We start from the raw sequence: 19,464 nt of genomic DNA on the forward strand, positions 1-19,464 counted from the left end.
GCCGGAGGCCGGGCCTCCTTCAAGCGCCCGTTGTTGTCAAGGGAACCACGGGGCGGGCGAGAGGAGGAGAGACTCCGCCTTGGTGATTGGCGTTGAGGCGCGATGACGTCGCTGCGGGCGTGCGCGGGGCGGAAGCGCCTCGCTGTGGTGGTGTTTACAGCCGCGGGTCTCGGGCAGAGCCAGGCCGGGTCAGGCCAGGGGCTCGCCGGCGAAGAGGCCGCCCCAGCGCCCATGTGCCCGCAGCCTCCCATGGAGGTGATGGAGGGGCCGCTCAACCTGGTAAGGAGGGGGGTGGCGAGAGGGGGAAAGAGCCGCTCGGAGCGGAGGAGGTGACGTGGCCGGGAACGGTCCCCCCCTTCTCTGTTGGGCTCAGCCCGGAGGGGGGGAGGGGAAGAGGCGCCTTGGCGTCTCGGGGCAAGCCTTACAACGGCCTCGTAAGGCAGGACAGTGTACTCAGTGGGGGGTGAGGCCGGCGGAGGAAGAGCAGAGGGCTTGTTTCCACCGTCGCCCGGCGGGGCTTCCGGCCTCTATGCCCGGAGAGGAGAGCGCCTTTGTGGTGTCCTCGCCTCCTCCTTTGCCTTCCCCACGTTGCGTCACTCCTGGATGGAAGCTCCAGGTGTTCCTGTGCGCAGGACGGACCTGGGTTTCCCGGATGCCTCTGGCGGGCAACGGCCTGTTGAGTCATAATAGGTCAGGGGTGGCCCGGTGGTGGCTCTCCAGATGTCCATGGACTACAATTGCCATGAGCCCTTGCCAGCACAGCTCGGGGGAACATCTGGTGAGCCACCACTGTAATAGCTCGAAGGAACCTTTGTGTTCTGAAGCAGTCTACCTCTCAAGACCAAGGCTCAAGGGCTTTATTTTGGAGCAAACTGTCTGATGGGATCCAGAGTCATGATCTGGTTTTGGTAGAAGGTAAGGAGAATCAACAGGACCCGGGGCCCGGGTGAGAGTCCATGACCCAGCTAGCCCTCTGATGGTGGTCTGGTTCTGTGAAGATCATTATAGAGGGCTCATTAGGTGAACAACTTTGGCCGGGGGCATACACTGGCATAGGCTACACTCCTCTTTATAAAAATGTTCCTCTGAGAGCTATTTTGGTGTAGTGGTTAAGTTTGGAGGACTGTAATCAGAGCACTAGGTTTCATTCCACATGCAGCCATCTGGGTGACCTTGGGCCAGTCATAGTTCTCTCAGAGCTCTCTCAGCCTAATCTATTTCACAGGGTGTCCATTCTGGGAAGAGGAAGGGTAGACAATTATAAATCGCTTTGGAACTCCTTCAGGTAGTGAAAAGTGGTTACAGAAAACCAACTCTTCTTTTTGTAAATGATCCCCAATACATATAATTAAACATTAATGATTTTGTGTTTATGGATATCATATTATGTACATAATATATTGTTTGATGTTTTATTATATACTATGCTTATAATTGAATGGGACGGGTGGGATGTTAAAATAATGTTATAATTGTATATTAGATCGAAAGCTCCTAAGCCAAATCTGACCCTCTGAGGATACACACAAAATGTAATGCTTAAGTGCTTTAGATATTCAAAACAGTTTGTATGTGTTGTATCAGTAATACTGTAGGTCCGATCTGTATTTTGAAGCTTTAGAGATAAAAAAAAACAAATATCTTTCTATGAATTAACTTATGAGGCCAACAGGTTTGGGGGGCATATGTCTTTCTAGTTAAGGGCGTCCATGGCAACCAATTGGTCATTGCATGCTAACTTTCAAATCCTGGTTTATTTGACGTTCTGGTTTGTACAGAAAAGTACCAATTACAGCACAGTCCTTGGAATGAGAGATTATAATTTGCTAGGAAGACATTACTAAATTCAGAAGATTCTTCTCTTTCCTTGCATAATTTCCTGTGGCATCATTTAGTTGTTACAACTAACATTTAGATACATCAGTTGGCTTTAGGCCATGGAATTGGTTTATAGCTAAGAGCCATCCTAGGCTTCTTTCTGTGAATTTAATTAACTCAGTGACAAATCAGGGAAGTGGCTCTGAGAGCAGGAGTGTTTCCCTCTTAAGCTGTAAACCTTTTTCTTCTCCAGGAGGAGAAATGGCAGGCAAAGGAACTCAACAGTGGAAATTCCTGGTTAAGATAATTTTGCTGGTAGTTCTCGATTTATCAGCAGCATTTGACGCATTAATGCTATCTTGCTTCATAATCTTGAGCAGCATGAGATGGTGTGCTAATTTTGATCCTTTCTGTGTGATAGGATGAAAGAAGATATAGAGTCTACTCCTTATGAGTTGATGGGTAGGTTGCCCTTGGGAACTGCCTCCAGGCCTGTGCTATATAGTATTTATGTACGACTAGGTATTTCTTTGTGCTTAAAAGAAATCTAATCAGAATAATTATAGTTGTGGGAGTCACGGAAGGAGTACTTCATCACGTGTTTCTTTTGGATCATGTAGAACAAAATTTTAAGAGCAAAGTTGAGATGCCGGTTAAAATTCAAACCAGGACAGCCTTGACAAGTTTGTTGTTCAGACAAAAACAGGAAGTAACAACAGAAAAAGACAAATGATTAATGTCAAAGGTATGCAACAGCCAAAATATTGGCAGTGTTTGTTGGGGGCAGAGCAATACTCAACTAATAAGGTATGGTTTACCTAGGCAGGAGCTGGTGCAGAAGTGTCCTTGCCCAGAGCATCATTTTTTGGGCTACACATGTCTGCTATTCCAGCACTGCATAACTGAAGAAGAGTTGGTTCTTATATGCCGCTTTTCTCTACCCAAAGGAGTCTCAAAGCAGCTTACAATAGTTTTCCCTTTCCTCTCCCCACAACAGACACCCTGTGAGGGAGGTGAGGCTGAGAAAGCCTTGATATTACCACTTCATCAGAACAGCTTTATCAGTGCTGTGGCGAGCCCAAGGTCAGCCACCTGGCTGCATGTGGGGGAGTGCAGAATCAAATCCAGCTGGCCAGATTAGAAGTCCACACTCCTAACCACTACACCAAGCTGGCTCTCAAATGGACTTCCTATTTATTTAGTACAGTTTTATCCTGTCCTTTATCAAAGGAGCTCAAGCCAGCAGGCATCACTTTCCCCTTACATTTTATCCTCACAATTCTGTGAGGTAGGTAAGGCTGAAAGAGTTCTGGCCTGAGGTCACATCCCATGATAGAGTGGGGATTTGAATAGAAGTCTCCAAGATCCTAATCCAAAGTATAACCACAATGTGCTTAGTGTATTCTGGGGTTAGAGTTGATCAGAAATTCCACTATTATACGTAGTACATTTTTATCCTACACTTTCTCCAAGCAGCCCAGGTTAATATATATTTTACTTTCCATGTATCGCTCTTTCAACAATCCTGCAGTGTGGGCTAGAGTCATAGTCATAGGCTCAAGCTCATCTGGCAAACTTCATGGCACAGTGGAGATGGCAATCCTGATCTGGTCCAGGGATGGCCAAACTGTGGCTCTCCAGATGCACATGGACTTCAGTTCCCATGAAACCCTGCCAGCATGTTGTTGGCAGGTCATGGCAATTGTAGTCCATGGATGGAGAGCCACAGTTTGGCCGCCCCTGTTATAAAGGGCTTATGATGACCCATAGTTCATACAAAATAAATGTATTGGAGCACTATAGGGCGTAATGGCCATTACTAAATTATACAGGACAGCAGTTGTGGCCTGCGGGGTTAACTTTGTATTGGACCAACATCAGTGTTAAATCAGCAGAAAGGCAATGAGTTAAAGGCCAGCCTTGTAGAATCCCTTATTGCTTAGGAAACCAGAAAATACTATATCTCTGTTAGTCCTGTAAGTTAATTTGAATAATTACATGAAGCATTTGATTTGTTACTCACATAAGACAGGTCAATAATCAGACTTGCATTCACATGGGATCTCCAGATGGTGCCCCCCACCCTCCTTACGCTGTTGAAGCCTGTGGGGTTTAAATTAAAGTTCAGAAAAACAATAAAAAAATAAACGAGCTAATAACCTACTTTCCAAGTTCTATTTCTGCAGTGATTTGTCGAGTTTCTGAGTAGGAATCCTTTCAAGAGTGGGTGGTTCCAAAACCATACATGGGTATTTAGTAACACTTGGATTTGTAGCCGGCAGTGATTTTTGGCATGTGCTGGCAGCTTCCAGGGTAGTCACTAGAAAAATGAGGGGGCTAGCTGAAAGAACTCTCGATTGTTTTTGAAAGGCTCAACCTCCATTGGAAGACCAGCAAACCTTAAGAACAGGCAAGGCATCCAGGGCTAGAATGATGGCATCCCCTGCATTTAAGGCTTTCTCTGGCATTGCACATCAAATCAGAAGTAGATCCTCAGTTACTTACAATTCTCCTTTTCAAGATTTAGTAATATGCAAGCAGGAAATTTCACATCTCCGTTTTTCAAATATGCTGGAGAATCATGAGCTTCGGAGGCAGAGAGAAGTCATGCATCTGGCAATGGGATAAAATGGCAGGGGTTGAAGAAGTGGTTATCTTCTTCAACTCCAATTATTAAAACTCCAGTGATTATTATGGATGGTTCTGGATACTTTGCATGAGAGAATTGCACTGCTTGTGTTGCAAGTCTCACATTTTACCTCACATAGATAAATCCATTCATCCATACCTTTGCAATTGCATCCTACCTTGCAGGTAACTCTTGTTTTCATCCTTAAGATTTGCAGTGTGACCTTGATGGAGGAAAAAGTTCTTGTGAGGTGCTGGCTAGCTAGCCCCCTCAGGAAATGCATTCCAATACCTATGTCTGTTTAATGGATTTCTAGGCTGCCTTTGTATGCCTTTGCATTCAGAGTGCTCAAGGCAATTTACAAATTGAAAACATAACACAGATATTCCTGAATGGCTGAGATTTTTTTGAGCAGGCATTCACAACCATAAATCTGCCATGATACCAAAGCAGTTTGTGCTATATTCACAGTGGAAACCGCACTGAAAAGGGCCTCTATGTGTTTTACATCTGGAGTTGAGAATATACCACCCTTTCAAGACTTCTTTCTTTAAAAGGCAATCTTGAAGCTGGTCTAAGGTCTTTTGAACCATCTAAGGATGGTTTTTCTTCAAAGCCAGAGGTAGCCAACTCAGATATGCTGATGATCTATGCCGGGGGTAATCAACCTGTGGTCCTCCAGATGTTCATGGACTACAATTCTCATGAGCCCCTGCCAGCAAATGCTGGCAGGGGCTCATGGGAATTGTAGTCCATGAACATCTGGAGGACCACAGGTTGACTACCCCTGATCTATGCCATTCACTGATGGTAGATTTTACTAACTGGAATAGAACCAAGTTGAAAGAATTTTGCCTTCCCTTTCAGTGAACCATTTCAAATTGGCACATTATTGCATGGCATTGTCTGTTTGCCCTGTTCCAGGAATCTTGGCCCGGAAGAGATATTGATGCTTTGCAAACGTTGCCCTTTGGGCATCCATGGCAGGCATCTATTATCCAGCTTCCTTTCCTTTATGATGCTCTTTGGCTTTAAGCCTTAAGCCATTATAGTATGATTCATGTGGGGGAATCGTAAAACTTATTAGTTTTAATTTTATGTTGAGTTGGCCAAGAGATAGGTGGCCAGTGACCTAGTAGTATATGGGTCCACATCCTGTCACAGAAAAGATAGATCTTGATTTACATTTGCAAGCTGATTTTGAGGTTTCAAGGGATTTTGTGGCTGTCTCCGATTTTTTCCTTTTTCCTACTGTCTCCTTAAATGGTGAAGCAACCTTCATTTTTTTCTTTGAGTAATAATCTGTGCCCAAATTATCTTCTAGTTGTTTTGCCCTCCCCTCTTAATTTTGTTTGTCTTGCTTCCCTTTTTAGTCCTATTACCCTCTCTTCAAAGAGGGAACCTAGTTTAGATTAGGAAAATGTATTTTAATACGCAAGACCATAATAGTGATGGAATATATTTAGGGAAGACTGTTATTAGAATTGATTGATGTATTGGGCCACTTAAATGTTCTAAATTCTGTGTGTCTGTTTCCCCATTATAGTTCCTAATAAGCCCTGAGAGTTTTTTTTAGCTAGGCACTTATTCCGCCATGATATGGGAAGATTTTGATGATAATTTTATTTGGTTTAAAGATCAAGTTTTGCCGGCTTATCTTATCTCCTGGTTTGTTTAGTGAGATGTAAAGCCGTAAAAGTCAGCAAAACTTGGTCTTGTTGCAAAGCAGCAGAGTTTGAGTTTTTGCTTGGCAGTGGAGGAGAACCATCCGCTTCCTTCTACTGGAGTTGGCCAAGAGCAAGTCCTGCCTTCACTGCCAGGAATTCCCCACCACCATATGGGGTCAGGAGGAGGATGAAACAGCTGCACAAATCCAATTCAGGGCCTTCCTCTCCGCTCAACACTAGAATAACTTGCCCACTGTCCTTTCAAACAACAGTTCCTGATGACTTTGTGCTCTTGTAGCATGCCTGCTTGGGAAGCCTAACCAGTCAATAGGTGTTCTGTAATTAGGAAGAGGTTGCACAGGGACTTGGCGTCAGGACATATATTCACATGTCCATCTATCCTGCAGTTTTAGGTGGAGAACGGGAATGCAAAAGCAAAGTACACTAGTCTAAGAAGTACATTGGCTTAAGTAGGTATGTCAAAAATAAGGGTGTACTAGAAAATGCAAATTGAAATACTTCCCAAATCCACAGTATGAACAAATGGGACGAGTGCATAGTTGCAAACAATATTCAGTGTACCAATAACAAGTGTGTAAATACACAGAAAAAGAAACAGTGGTATAGTGCTTGAAAAAAGAGCAAACCTGCATGATAAACAGGATTACCAGGCAAACTCTATTGCAAGTAGATCTTTATCGAGCCATTTTCTGGGTTACCCTATTTTTCTTATGTAAAGCAGCCACCAATTCAAAGCAAGGAGCCCAAAAAATGTATCTCGCATTGATGTGGATTTGCTTCTCCTCTACATGTTGTTTGTAATTGATGTTAACTTTTACATGTTTTATATAGTTGGGCTTTGTCACTTTTGTGGGTTCAGGTGACTTTTCAGTTGGCACCTTAAATACATCCCTGTTTTTGACACGCCTTCTTGCAGTTGTATTCAACATAAAATAGCATGGTGACATTGTAGGCAACAGGGTTGATTTTGGCAATCAACGCACGTTAATACAGGGAAATGTACACCATGTTCCCTACCAATGGAGATGAAAGCAATTCCAGCTGGACAACTCCAAAAAGAGAAACAGCTTCAATAACTATCTCGCATGTGCAGCTCACTGTAATTTCTTGTGAACAAGTTTGCTAAATAGTTGTTTGCTATTAGAGAGAATCTCTAATCCACACGAGATTGCCTGATCCACTGTGACAGAACAGGAATATTTTCTGTATAATTCTCTCATCAGGGCAGAATGGATGTAATGAATCTTATCTATGCTGGCTATAGAAGATGCTGGAAGGCGGAGGTTCTGTGTACCAAAACGCACCTGGGAATAATAAAACCTTTTATACCAGTCATCTAGAAATAGGATAGAAAGGAAGGCAGAGCAAACAATAGCGTCAGGTGACTGCAAAATCATTTCAGTGCTGTGTTTGCCTATGACAATCAGATGTCAAGCACCATCTCCTAACCAGGTGGTAGAAGCCAGAGAGGACCTGATTTCCCTTCCTCTATTCTTGTTGCTTTTGAAAAAACTGAGTTCCAATCCCAGATGGGCACATGGGTTTGCACGTGCTGTCCCTACTCTTTGCTTTAGGGTGAAAATATCTAAGGCAGGTGTTGTATATCATAACGGCTATGTGATGGAACAGCTCTACGGGGCTGTGTGGAGACTTTTTCATAAAGGAAAATGCCTCTCAGGGAATGTCTGTTGCATTAAAGTCACCTTTGCATGTCAATTTTTGTGAAGACCGTAATAAGCAGAGATGCTTGAACAATTACATACTGGTTTTTTTTGAAGGCTCACCAGCAGAGTCGAAAAGCTGACCGCTTGGTAGCAGTTGGGAAATACGAAGAAGCGATTGCTTGTCACAAAAAGGCATCTGGTGAGTATGAAGGCTGTTTTGCACCTGGTGTATGCCTTCTTAAACAACCCTGTCTGATGTAACAGCCTGCACCAGGAAGCTGACACTAGATGTGGATATATATGCTTGAGGGCATACGCAGAAACTTTGGTGCAAGTAAGTGGGTCTGGGCCATGTTAGAACTTGTTTGGGGGACTTCCTGGGATCCTTGCACTTGGGCTCTGTTATGAAGATGATCATGGTAGGGGAGAAATAATTTTCAGGCTTGACAAGGTGATTGTAGGGAAAGAGTGAATGCAGACAGAGCAAAATTATTCTTTTGAAGGTTACACCTCAGAGCAGGAAGACTGTTTTGCAGAGGTATTCAGCAGTGCAATCCTATGCAGAGTTACTGCAGGCTAAGCTTAGGTTTGTAACAGCCAGGATTTTCATAGAGAGGGAATCCCCTGCTCTCTGGGACACCTGCTGTGATGAAAAACTCTTGCAACAAGCTTCTTAAAACAAGCTTCTTTGATAAAACTCCCACATTGGTAAACAAGGTTAAAGTGGCAGAATCCACCGTCTTGATTTTTGTAAACCTGTTGCAATACCCATCATGTGTGCACATACTGGGACTGAGGATTTAGTCACAATAAGACTCTGAGGCTTCTCTGTAGCCTAAACATTTCTCATTTTCTGTTTACATAGCTTATCTTTTGGAGGCCATGAAGCTGACACAATCGGATCAGGTGAGAGATTACACTCGTTAAGTTGCAATGATGCTCATCTATAGGACCATAAGGATCAGCTGGCAAGCTCTTATTGTAGAAAGGCAAAACATTTTACTGGAAGGATAAGGAAGGCCATGCCATAGAAGCATAGCGATGCAGTTTCACCTCTGGAATCTTGTCTGGTTAGCTCGGTTGCTGTCAGGTTTTGTGGCCTACAGTAAATCTAATCCCTGTCTAATAGTACAAAGTGGATTTATCTGTATATATCTTCAAGGGTCAGAATTTATGTAATACTATAATGAAGTAACTTTTTCTGTCCCAAGAGCTTCTTGTAGAACTGACTGGTTTCTTTCCTATACGTGTGCTCCTGAAGCTTACATCTCCTTCCCCTTAATCTGCTCAGTAGTTGGGTCAAGTGCACAAAAGTAGCTTTGTGTTCCATATCAAGGGCAGTTTCGGTGGTGAAGTTTCTTCTCTCATTGAAGATAGTTTTCCTTGCAGGGTTTTAAATAAGCTTAATTAATTTTAGGCAACAAACAAAATAGGGGAAACTTCAGTCCACAGAATAATTGAGAAATGTCAAGAATTCTTATTTTCTTAGCAATGCTAACAGATTTAAAACTTCCAGCATTCTGATAATAAAAACATCAAGCTTGCATACCAGTTAAGGAGGTAAGAATGTTTGGCAGTATAGCAATAATGGTTGAGTTTTTCCCTTTACATTGAACGGTAGCAAAACAGAACTTGAGAGGGTGTTATGGCTAACAGAAATTGAATCACTGTTCTTGCCTTTGCACAGGCCCAGTTATCCTTGGAATTACAAAGGGAGAGTCACCTAAAACACATACTTTTAATCCAAGAGCGATGGAAGAGAGCAAAGAGGGAAGAGAGGATAAAAATGCACCAAACTGCTGACAAGGATAGCACAACCCACCTGCAGGCTTCCTGTAAGCCAACAGTTGAAGAATCTGAAGATCAAAACATGCCAACCCCTGGAAGTCTAAAATTCAACCCCTCTCCAGAGAAGGATTCACAGGCAATCCATGGCCTTTTTGATAGGGAGCCTGACACATTACTGTTTCTCCTCCAGACAAGAAAGAAACCAGCAGAAGTGCGTGTTGGGAGCAAAACTCCAAAGGATGACAAGATAAAACTTGAGGAGCAGGCCACCAGAATTGCTGACCTAGAACAGCACGTGGAAGTTCTTTTAGCTGAAAACGAGAGACTGAGGCGAGAGAACAAGCAGCTCAAAGCAGAGCGGGCCAGGCTGCTCAAGTCTCCCCTGGAGAAGGAGCTGGATGTTGATGCTGACTTTGTCGAGAAGTCAGAGTTGTGGGGCCTGCAGCAGCATTCTGAAGTTGCAGCAACATCAGCCTCCACCTGGCAGAAATTTACAACCAACACTGGGAAGGCCAAGGACATTCCAATCCCCAGCCTTCCCCCACTGGACATTCCATCCCCTGAGTTGCCTCTATTGGAGCTTTCAGAGGATCTCCTGAAGGGACTCATGAACAGTTAAGTGGAGGCCGCAACCCATGCTCACCTGCAGTTCAGCAACATCCAAAAAAGGGAAAGCCTCTCTCTGCCAAGGGGGGAAATAGTGACTTACAGCCCGAACAAGGGATACCCCTGTCAGCGGATTGGTTGACTAAGGCTTACAGTTTACCATTGTTGGTAGAAACTAAACCATGTCTTCTGACTCTTTTCAAGCCAAATGTGGGGGAGACATTCAGGTGTAACAGTCCTGGAGGGGCTCAAGGTATGCTATGTGTAACAAGCCCCTCCAATGCCATAGACTAAAGCAAAACCTAAATTGACATGAGCCAGTTGGGGACAACTGCAAAGAGCTTTTCTGTCATGCATTCAATTGGTATTTGAATTGTGCACAAAAAGTAATCTATTGAGTGGATGTCACTTCTGTTGCTTTACAGGATGGATATATATGCCACATATTTGCTCTCCTGGCTTAATATAATGTCAGCCAATCAGGAGAAATGCTAAATTTCCTTTTTTTTTTCCTGGAGGAACCAAACTAGTTCTATTAAATTTTTTAAATTTATGTTTTAAAATTTCAATTTGTTTACATAATCAGGGTGCTGCATAATGTATTTTCTGTATAAGGAACTGCTAGGCATTGTTTGAAACGAATACACGGGAATGAACAATCCTTGGTGCATGAACAGAGATAATGGTAGTTGCCAGAATCTGACTGAAAATAAAATGTTTCAGATCCATTTGAATTGTTTTCTTTGGGCATTCTGCCTTGACCAGATGCCAAGCTAGCTCCCTATAGGAAATAAATCCACCAGCAAAGCTTGATGGAGATACCATGGAGATACTTCAGCTGCTGGACATCATCAGGCCTGTGGCCCTAGAACAGGGGTAGTCAAACTGTGGCCCTCCAGATGCCAGCAGTCACTGGCAGGGGCTCATGGGAATTGTAGTCCATGGACATCTGGAGGCCTGTAGTTTGACTACCCCTGCTGTAGAACATGGTGTCTATTGTTAGATGACCCAGCAGATATCCTCTACCATGGTGGTGGAAAATACAACTTGAGTTGACCTCATAGGATTGTCAAGGAAAATGATGTTTAGAGGTAGTTTGTTATTGCCTTCTTCTGTGTAGTGATACTGGAATTAGCTTGAGGGTCTCCCAAGTACTAATCAGGGCTGACCATGCTTAGCTTCCAAGATCTGATGAGACTGGCCTAGTCTAGGCCATCCAGATCAGGGGACTGCCCTACCTTACAGGAATTTTTTTTTATCTATTTAACTCAATACGTATTAGCTGAGTGTGTTGGTGGGTGGGGGCTGTAACATTTGTTTTACTTGAAGCAATGATTGGGTTCTACTGAATTATCGTAACCTCCTCTCTATCCAGCTTGTCATTTTATAATGCTAAAGCTGCCTGTACTTTCACAAGGTTATCACAGCTTTCTAATTAATTCCAAAGGTTAATATTGCCCAGCTGGAACAGCCCGGTTCCAGCTGCTATGCTAGAAATGAACACACTAAAATCATTCTACTTCTTAAAATATACTTTTGATACTCATAGTTAAGACTACCATTTCAGGTTAAAGGCAGAGGCTCAGATATTTTGATGGCTCAACTTAACCGAGACCAGAGGCTTAACTTCTACTGGAATAAAACTTGAACTTTCTTCTAGTACCCAGGCCCCCTGTAAGACTGAAACGTCCTGAAAGTATGAAGATGGTTTGAGCAGCTATTAGAATGATGCTAAGAAAACTACTTACATGTGGTTGCAATTGCCATTTTCTTCTGCTGCTTAGTAAATGTTTAAACACTTTCCTTAGGTACTCTTCCCCACTCTCCTCCAGTCCTTTAAGATTTTTCCAGGCTATTTACTGATCAGCTGTGTTCATGGGTGAAGGGGAAGAGGCTCTTTCTGAAAGAGTAAAGTGTTTCTACAGATGAACAGCCTTTCTCCTGAACAGTTGATGCCTTTGTGCAGATGTACATATGACTTCACAAATGTCATGGTAGGCACATGTATAGGCATACTCACATGTCTGAGTGTGTGAATAGCTGATTTTGATGATAATCACTTTTTAAGCCTTGTCAAAGTACCAAAGTATTAATAGTGCCATTTGGTGGATAATGTTGCCCTCTTCTAGAACCTATACCACTAGTGATTTTAACGTTAAAAGCTACAATCTGCAGATTCACAAGCCTGTTGTATTGCAGTTCTTGGATCCACAGTAGTTCAGGTATTCTGTCTGCACTATATTAGCTGTACTTAATAGAAGCAGTCTTATGTTACAAAGTACAGCGAGAACATTTATACTCATTGACCTACTCTGCATGCCTTGAGGCTGTGAACAAAGATCTATAGCATGTTCTCTAGATGATTTTTATCTGTATGGTTTTTTAGAATTTTTTTTCCCACAGCAATGTTGACTAAGGAATCTACCATGAGAACTCATGTTGTGGATTTAGGTCACATTCTAGGACACAACTTCTGGCCTGCTTGAGCCTCAGCATTGCCCATTGTGAACTGAACGTACTTCCAAGAGCATACTTAATCTTTCACTGCAGCTGAACATTGATGGGGAGATTGGGATGGAGGGACAAGGTGTCTGGTTAAATGAGCAAACCATAGCTCTGGACCTTAATAATGTATATACCGTGCAGCTTTAAAAAATCAGATCAAGTTCTTGCCTCCAGTTTTATCAGAGCAAGGCACTCAAAAGTTAAGAAAAGAGGTGTGATGGTAGTTTTTCCCACATGTATAACCACACTCGGGTTAAGGCTTTCAAGCTGGTCAACAAGTAAAAGGCATGTACAGAACTTTCTCAGATGTAGCTATCAAACAAGGTTAAAGTCTGTCTCAGTGGCCACCACTTTGTTTGGAAATGGCATAAGCTTTCCTGAACAAGACCAACTGAAAATGGAGAGAAGTCAGATGCCTATTTACAAAGTCTTTTTACAAAAAACTCAGCTACATCTGTGGAATATGGGTTCCACAATATAGGAAAGACTAGAATGAAAAAAACTACAGGCCACTTTAGGTTGAAAGGGCTGCTGTGCATAACTGAAAGATCTGAGCAAACCTGGAATCAGTATTTTTTGCGCTCTTCACAGAACTGTTCAGCAGACACCTATAGTTCCAATGCAGGAGTCATGTTGCCTAAGCAAATAGGAAGCAACTGGGGGCATCTGTACTGCCTTGACCAAAACACAATACCACTGATTCTAAGGAAGAAACCGGTTTGCACAGTGTTGCATTTGCCATTTCATCCAAAAAAACCAGCCTTGAAACAATTTTGAAGTTTCAAAGGAAAGTTCAAAGGAAAGAATTAGAACCTAGCATATAGTGGGAGGCAGATGAGGGTCAAGGGGACAATCTCCCCCCGCAAAATTGGAAGTGTACTGTAGACACCAGCCAGAGTATTGATTGTTTTTCTCCTGTTAATTGGTGAATGAACAGACCAATCCAAGGGAAGTGGCTGAATCAGGATATGGACCCAAATAACCCCTACAGGTGCATAACTTGCAGTTATGCTGGCTCAGGGCATGAGTAGTACTGTCCTGCCGGCGGAGCAACAGCCCAAGTCCTGCTGCTGTCCCAGAGGTGGGTGTCTCAGGGGGCATGGTAATAGTTAGCTTCTAAAGAGCCTCTTGTTGCGCAGAGTGGTAAGGCAGCAGAAAAGCTGTCTGAAGCTGTCTGCCCATGAGGCTGGGAGCTCAATCCCAGCAGCCGGCTCAAGGTTGACTCAGCCTTCCATCCTTATGAGGTCGGTAAAATGAGTACCCAGCTTGCTGGGGGGGTAAACGGTAATGACTGGGGAAGGCACTGGCAACCCACCCTGTATTGAGTCTGCCATGAAAACGCTAGAGGGAGTCTCCCCAAGGGTCTGACATGACCCAGTGCTTGCACAGGGGATACCCTTACCTTAAAGTGTTTTCAGTATGTAAACACCTCCACAAGCAGGTGCAAAGTTCCACCAACAAAGATGGTGGAGTAACTTAAGGCATGGTGACTTCAAATTCGCTGTGGCCATGAGCTTAAGATACAAAGTGCACACCCAATCAGAACACTCCTGTACCCCTCTTCAGAATCCAATTACAGCTTCCTCACCACAAATGGTTCTAGGAGGTGGCCCCAGAATTCCAGAGGGTGGGCATGCAGCATGGAATGCTGACAGCTCTCTGCCCTGCGGACTTAAGAGTGCACACACAGTTCAGCAGTGGGCACAACACGACACCAAGTGACTGTGGGAAATAAACCACAGGGAGTGCAAAGTCTATACTTCGTGGCTGATGGCTCCCAGATTCTGACTTGCACAAATATATCAAGCCCTCTCTGGGGCTCCCAAGGGATGGCTTTGTGTGAACAGATAAATAAGGCTCCCAGACCCTTACCCCCACACCTCCCCTGGGATTACTATGGTGGACATACTGTCTCCCCTTGTTGAACCTGGCAGCCATGGGGATGAGCATACATGTGGATGCTGCACCAGGCAATTAGTTGTGTTGGGCCCTGCCCAAGGCAGCTGCTGGGGTGCCATTTTGACAGGCATGGACTGCTGAAGCAACTGGCATGAATAACCAACCTATGTGCTGGCTGATTCCACATGATGGCCTATGCCGAACTATGCCCTGAAAGTGCTAATGCCATTCTTCTTCCTTTACACGGAGATGCCATTAGGATGCTGACTCAGGTGAGGAGGGTACAGAAACTATCACCGGGAGTGGATGGGGGGCTTGAAGCACCAACACATATCACTAGTTATTATTACTCCAGCATCTGTTTTGGCCCGCTGCCGCCTGAGCCCCTGCTCCACTTGCTTCCCCCCCAGCCCCCCTGACTTCCCTCCACCCACTGGGGGTTGCTGCCAGCAGCAACTGCTCAGTGCCATGGCAAGGGGGAGCCGCAGCCGCTGGAGAGCAGCAAAATTACATAAAGGAATGAACATTTCCTCGAGACTGTTGTGCTGCCTTCTGGGGCAGGGAGATCAGTGGAGCATTGTGATCAATATGAGCGGTAATGGGAAGGACTCTGCTACAGGAAAGAAGAAACAGCAAAACTCAGCCCCGTTTTTCCGCTGCAAAAGCAAAATATATTTATTATAAAATAAGTTTACAGATGTGCAAAACCTATGAACTCTAAGCAACATGATTACTTGGCTTACTGATCAGAATTATTGCACTTCTACATTCTAACAGTTTGATGCACTACAGAAAATTTCCATTGTACGAAGAACTTCTGTCTGCATTAAGATAAATGACTTATTGCCTGCATATATTTCATTTTGCTCAGTCTCTGCCCAGTTTTCATCACTCCTACTAGTACATTAGGTTCCCCATACAGATGGGCTTAGCTCCCTAGCAGGCAAGGAGAGCCAGACTTGGTCCATAAAGATTGACACAGGAAATCCTGAAAGGAGGAGAATACTCCATCAAAGGATGACATGTCTGCCATCAGAAAACTATTTTATTATTATACTATACTATTATTATACTAGGAGTAATGCCCATTTTGAAAATGGGCCTAGGAAGGGTCTTGGGTCAACTTTGCAGGTGGTGGCTGGGCAGCAAAGGGCTCTTAGTGCGTAGACGATGCGGCAAGAGCCCTTTGCCGGCAAAGTGGGCTGGGAAAGGCTCCTGCCACCAGCCGTGCAACTCCAGAGCTATGCGGCCAGCAGGAGGGGCTTTGCCAGGCCAGGAAGGGCTCTCGGCGCAATGCTGACGCAGTGAGAGCCCCCTCCTGGGCCAAGCGGGCCGGGAAAGGCCCTTGCCGCTGGCTACACACCTCCGGAGGTGCACAGCTGGTGGCAGGGGCCACGTAGTGAGAGCCCTTCGCGGGCCAAGCAGGCTGAGAAAGGCCCTTCCTGCCAGTCCTCAAAAGGCTCTCACCAGGTCTGTATCCTCCTCGCCGGCCAGAAAGCTTTGAAGGTATGCGGGCAATGGCAGGGGCTTTTCTCAGACCGTGAAGGGCTCTGGCTGCGTCGGCAATGTGGCGAGCGCTGTTCACGGGCCAAGAGGGCCAGAAAAGGCCCCTGCGCCACTCACACGGTGAGAGCCCTTCACCGGCCAAGCTGGCCAGGAAAGGCCTCTCCTGCTGACTGCGCACATCCGGAGGTGGCAGCCAGCCTGTGAAGATCTCTCACCAGGTCTGTGCCGTTTGCCGGCCAGAAAGCTTCTGGTGGCAAGGCTGGGTGTGGACCTCAAGGAGGCAGGCGCTCTAGGGGTCAGCCCAATCCGGATGCACCCAGCGGCCTGCTGGACTGGAAGTGCTGCTCGGACAAGAGGTTCCTGTGTCCGGACAGTGGCCAGACAGGACCGGCCTGATGGGCATTTCAAAAATATATAGGGGAACTATGGGAAGGATTATATACCACCCTCCTTTGCGGCTCAGGGTGGTTTACATTGAAAACTCATGAAACGATAGTGTAATAGACATACCGGTTTGAATATATATAACATTTTAGACACCAGGAAGACTACAAATCCATAGGGCAATAGCACAAGTATAATTCCAGTTCACCGTAATTCATGGATGGAATAGATTATAAAACTCAAGCAGGCAGAATGATACTTGCTGCCTTTTCTTTGGTTTTGTTTCTCTTTGTAAGACATCCCCTGCCACCATAGTAATTTGTAGATCAGAAAGCAAAGATGCCTGAATATTTTACTATTGAGGAGAAAAGTAGCTCTTGACCTGAATTCTGCAACACCTGCCAGGCCCTCCTGCTGAGCTTTCCTCCCAAGCAGTTTAAGGAACGAATGACAATCTGCAGTCAGCTATGGAAGAAGAGTCATAGAATTATGCCAATTAGTGTACAATAACGCAACAATCACTGCAGAATAGGTCAGACTTATGCAAATCCTATCTGCCAAAGTTCCCCTAATAGGACACAAGCAAAGGTAAAAAAAAACGGAATGATCCTTCACAATGAGATTCAGCATGTTAAAAAGGAGCCCTGCCAGAAAATGACTAAGATGTATTCAGTCCTATCAATAGCTTACCTGCTGCTGCAGCAAAAAAAAACTTTAAATGTAAGTTGCAGGTGAACAAATGAACCTGCCTTATACCAAATCAGACAACTGGTCCATCAATGTCAGTTTTGGATGGGTAGTTGGGAGCAAAAAGGAAACCAAACAGATAAATCAAACTCCCAGACGTTGTAATTGATAGAATACCTGAAGTTTTTAGTCCATTAATGGAAAAACTGCTGCCTATTCTAAATGCCTAGTACACTTCCTCTCATTTAATGAACATTACATCTAGGAAATAATTTGTTCTTCAAAGTGAATGGCAAATAATGGGGACATTACAGAGGTGAAGTGGGAACCAGCAGGACTAATAATATTTAGTCCAGGCTAGAGCAAAAAAAAAAAAAATGAAAAAAGGTTTTCAGTACCTAATCACTCAAATGAATCTCCAAACTTTACTAAAGGTTGTAAAGATACAGGAAAACTCTTACAGACTATTATGTTGAAGTATCACTAGCTAAAGATGGGATGCTGGAGATGAATGTACTGGCTCTCTCCATGTTGGTGAAAAAATGCAAAAGGCAGATCAGAAAACAACTGGTCACTTAGTACTTTTTTCAATAGTGAAAAGGAAAAGCTCACAGATAGATCATTACTTGTGCACCATCTTCAAATATTCACAGGGCTTAGACATCCGTATCACTGACACCCAACTCTTTTTTTTTGAAGTGTTTCATGCCAAATGGCAATAAAACACTTCCAAATTCTTCAGATTAAAAAGACACACAACTCAAGCAAACCTGTTTTAAATAACTTACACTGCAGAACATTGTTAGAATGTAAGAAACCATGCTATGTAGTTCAAGGAACATTTTTGAGCACCACACAAACATTTAAGAGCGCATATTTTGAAAAGGGTATAAAAGCATATATTTGCTGTGTCTTGTTCATGGTGTTTGTAAACTGACCACTGGATACTCACCATGAAGATTCCTTCTCCTCTGAGGGAAGGATATCTTGGTACATGATTCCTTCTGTCAGGGAGACAGGAACAATTTTTTCTTTACTCTGCTGTCACCTGCCCTTCATTTCTGGCAACTGCGCAAACAACTAAGCTACTCTATAGCCTATAATTGGACAGAACAGGTAATGTATAATATTAAGATAAGACAAGTAAGAAACAGTTAAGTATAGAACAATTAAGACAGGAAGGAATCCTGCAGGTGTTGACTTGAGCGGGACAAGATGTCCTCCTTTCTTCAGAGAAGGACCCTTCATGTTAAGTATTCAGTGGTCCATTCTCTCTCAGGCTGAGGACATTTTGGCAGTTTTTACATAGCAGTGTTTTCATGTCCTGGTGGGTCATCATATTCTGTGTCTAGGATATGCTGAAGCACTCTTCTGCCAAAGGCAGCTTTGGCTGAATTGCAGGTGCTTATCTCACCTTTTCCCAAACCTAACTTCCTTGTGGAAGCAAAGGGCTCTTCTTCACAGAATCCTGTTGCATGATCAAAATGGCTGCCATTCCAAACTGGTAGATTCTTGAACTGTAGAGTCAAAAAAGGAAAGGAGATCCAGTAGGAAAGAAGATCCAGTAAAGCCAAGGAAAAATTAAGTTAAAGTTAAAGATCTGAGTTGAGGTAAGTGAAATATGAAGATTAGGACACCTATTACCACCAATCTTGCTTCAGAACTGCATCAGCTTGGATCCCACTAAAAATTTCTGCTGACAGAATGATTTCCAAAGGCCGAGTATGATTTTTCACCTCTCCAGTCAGTGGAAATCCTGTGTTGGATTCAAACCATCTACTGCTGTACAATTTAGACTATATCACGTGCTAGAAAATAAAATGAAACAAAGAATTCAAATCTGTTTAGAATCATCAAAGTGTAATTCCACATTATTGTCTCCTAAATCCTTGTTTTTTTCAGGGACTACTTTTGACATACTATTAATTTTATCATTGTTACTGATTATTACAAAAATGTCAAAAACTGTTCTATGTAATAGCTCATATTATTAAAAACTGTAATTAAAGACAGTACATAACAAGATGTTTTAATTATTTTTATTCCTCATTAAATAAACTTTCTTTGGCTCAGCCAGTTGAACTGTGCTCTAGCACACGTCAGCAGTTTCATATGAAACCTGGAGAGGGCAGAATGAACCATACTAATTAAACACACAACAGTCTAGGTTTTTACAATAAGTCAACATTACAGACACATCCGCAAGCACTGTGAGTGAATGAATGACTCAGACAAGTGCATCTTTAACAAATGTGCCACAAACATGAAAAACACACACAATGAGACAACA

General features: G+C 43.6%; 1 protein-coding gene across 1 annotated transcript; it reads left to right on the forward strand.

Annotated features, from left to right (window-relative positions):
• The first annotated feature begins 77 nt into the window (after window positions 1–77).
• On the forward strand, window positions 78–10,921 carry NRBF2 (nuclear receptor binding factor 2). The gene is made up of 4 exons (XM_077350736.1): window positions 78–279; window positions 7,914–7,998; window positions 8,665–8,705; window positions 9,487–10,921. The coding sequence occupies exons 1-4, from the start codon at window positions 103–105 to the stop codon at window positions 10,204–10,206; spliced, it is 1,023 nt and encodes a 340-aa protein (XP_077206851.1). The 5' UTR covers window positions 78–102; the 3' UTR covers window positions 10,207–10,921.
• The last annotated feature ends 8,543 nt before the right edge of the window (window positions 10,922–19,464 follow it).

This window comes from Paroedura picta, chromosome 8 (genome assembly GCF_049243985.1).
Source record: "Paroedura picta isolate Pp20150507F chromosome 8, Ppicta_v3.0, whole genome shotgun sequence".
NCBI lineage: Eukaryota > Metazoa > Chordata > Lepidosauria > Squamata > Gekkonidae > Paroedura > Paroedura picta.

Excerpts from the sequence above, each read along its gene's own strand:
- NRBF2 (XM_077350736.1), top strand. The coding sequence starts at position 103 with ATGACGTCGCTGCGGGCGTGCGCGGGGCGGAAGCGCCTCGCTGTGGTG. Across the intron at positions 280-7,913 it reads TGGAGGGGCCGCTCAACCTG|GCTCACCAGCAGAGTCGAAA; the intron begins GTAAGGAGGGGG and ends TTTTTTTTGAAG. Across the intron at positions 7,999-8,664 it reads TTGTCACAAAAAGGCATCTG|CTTATCTTTTGGAGGCCATG; the intron begins GTGAGTATGAAG and ends CTGTTTACATAG.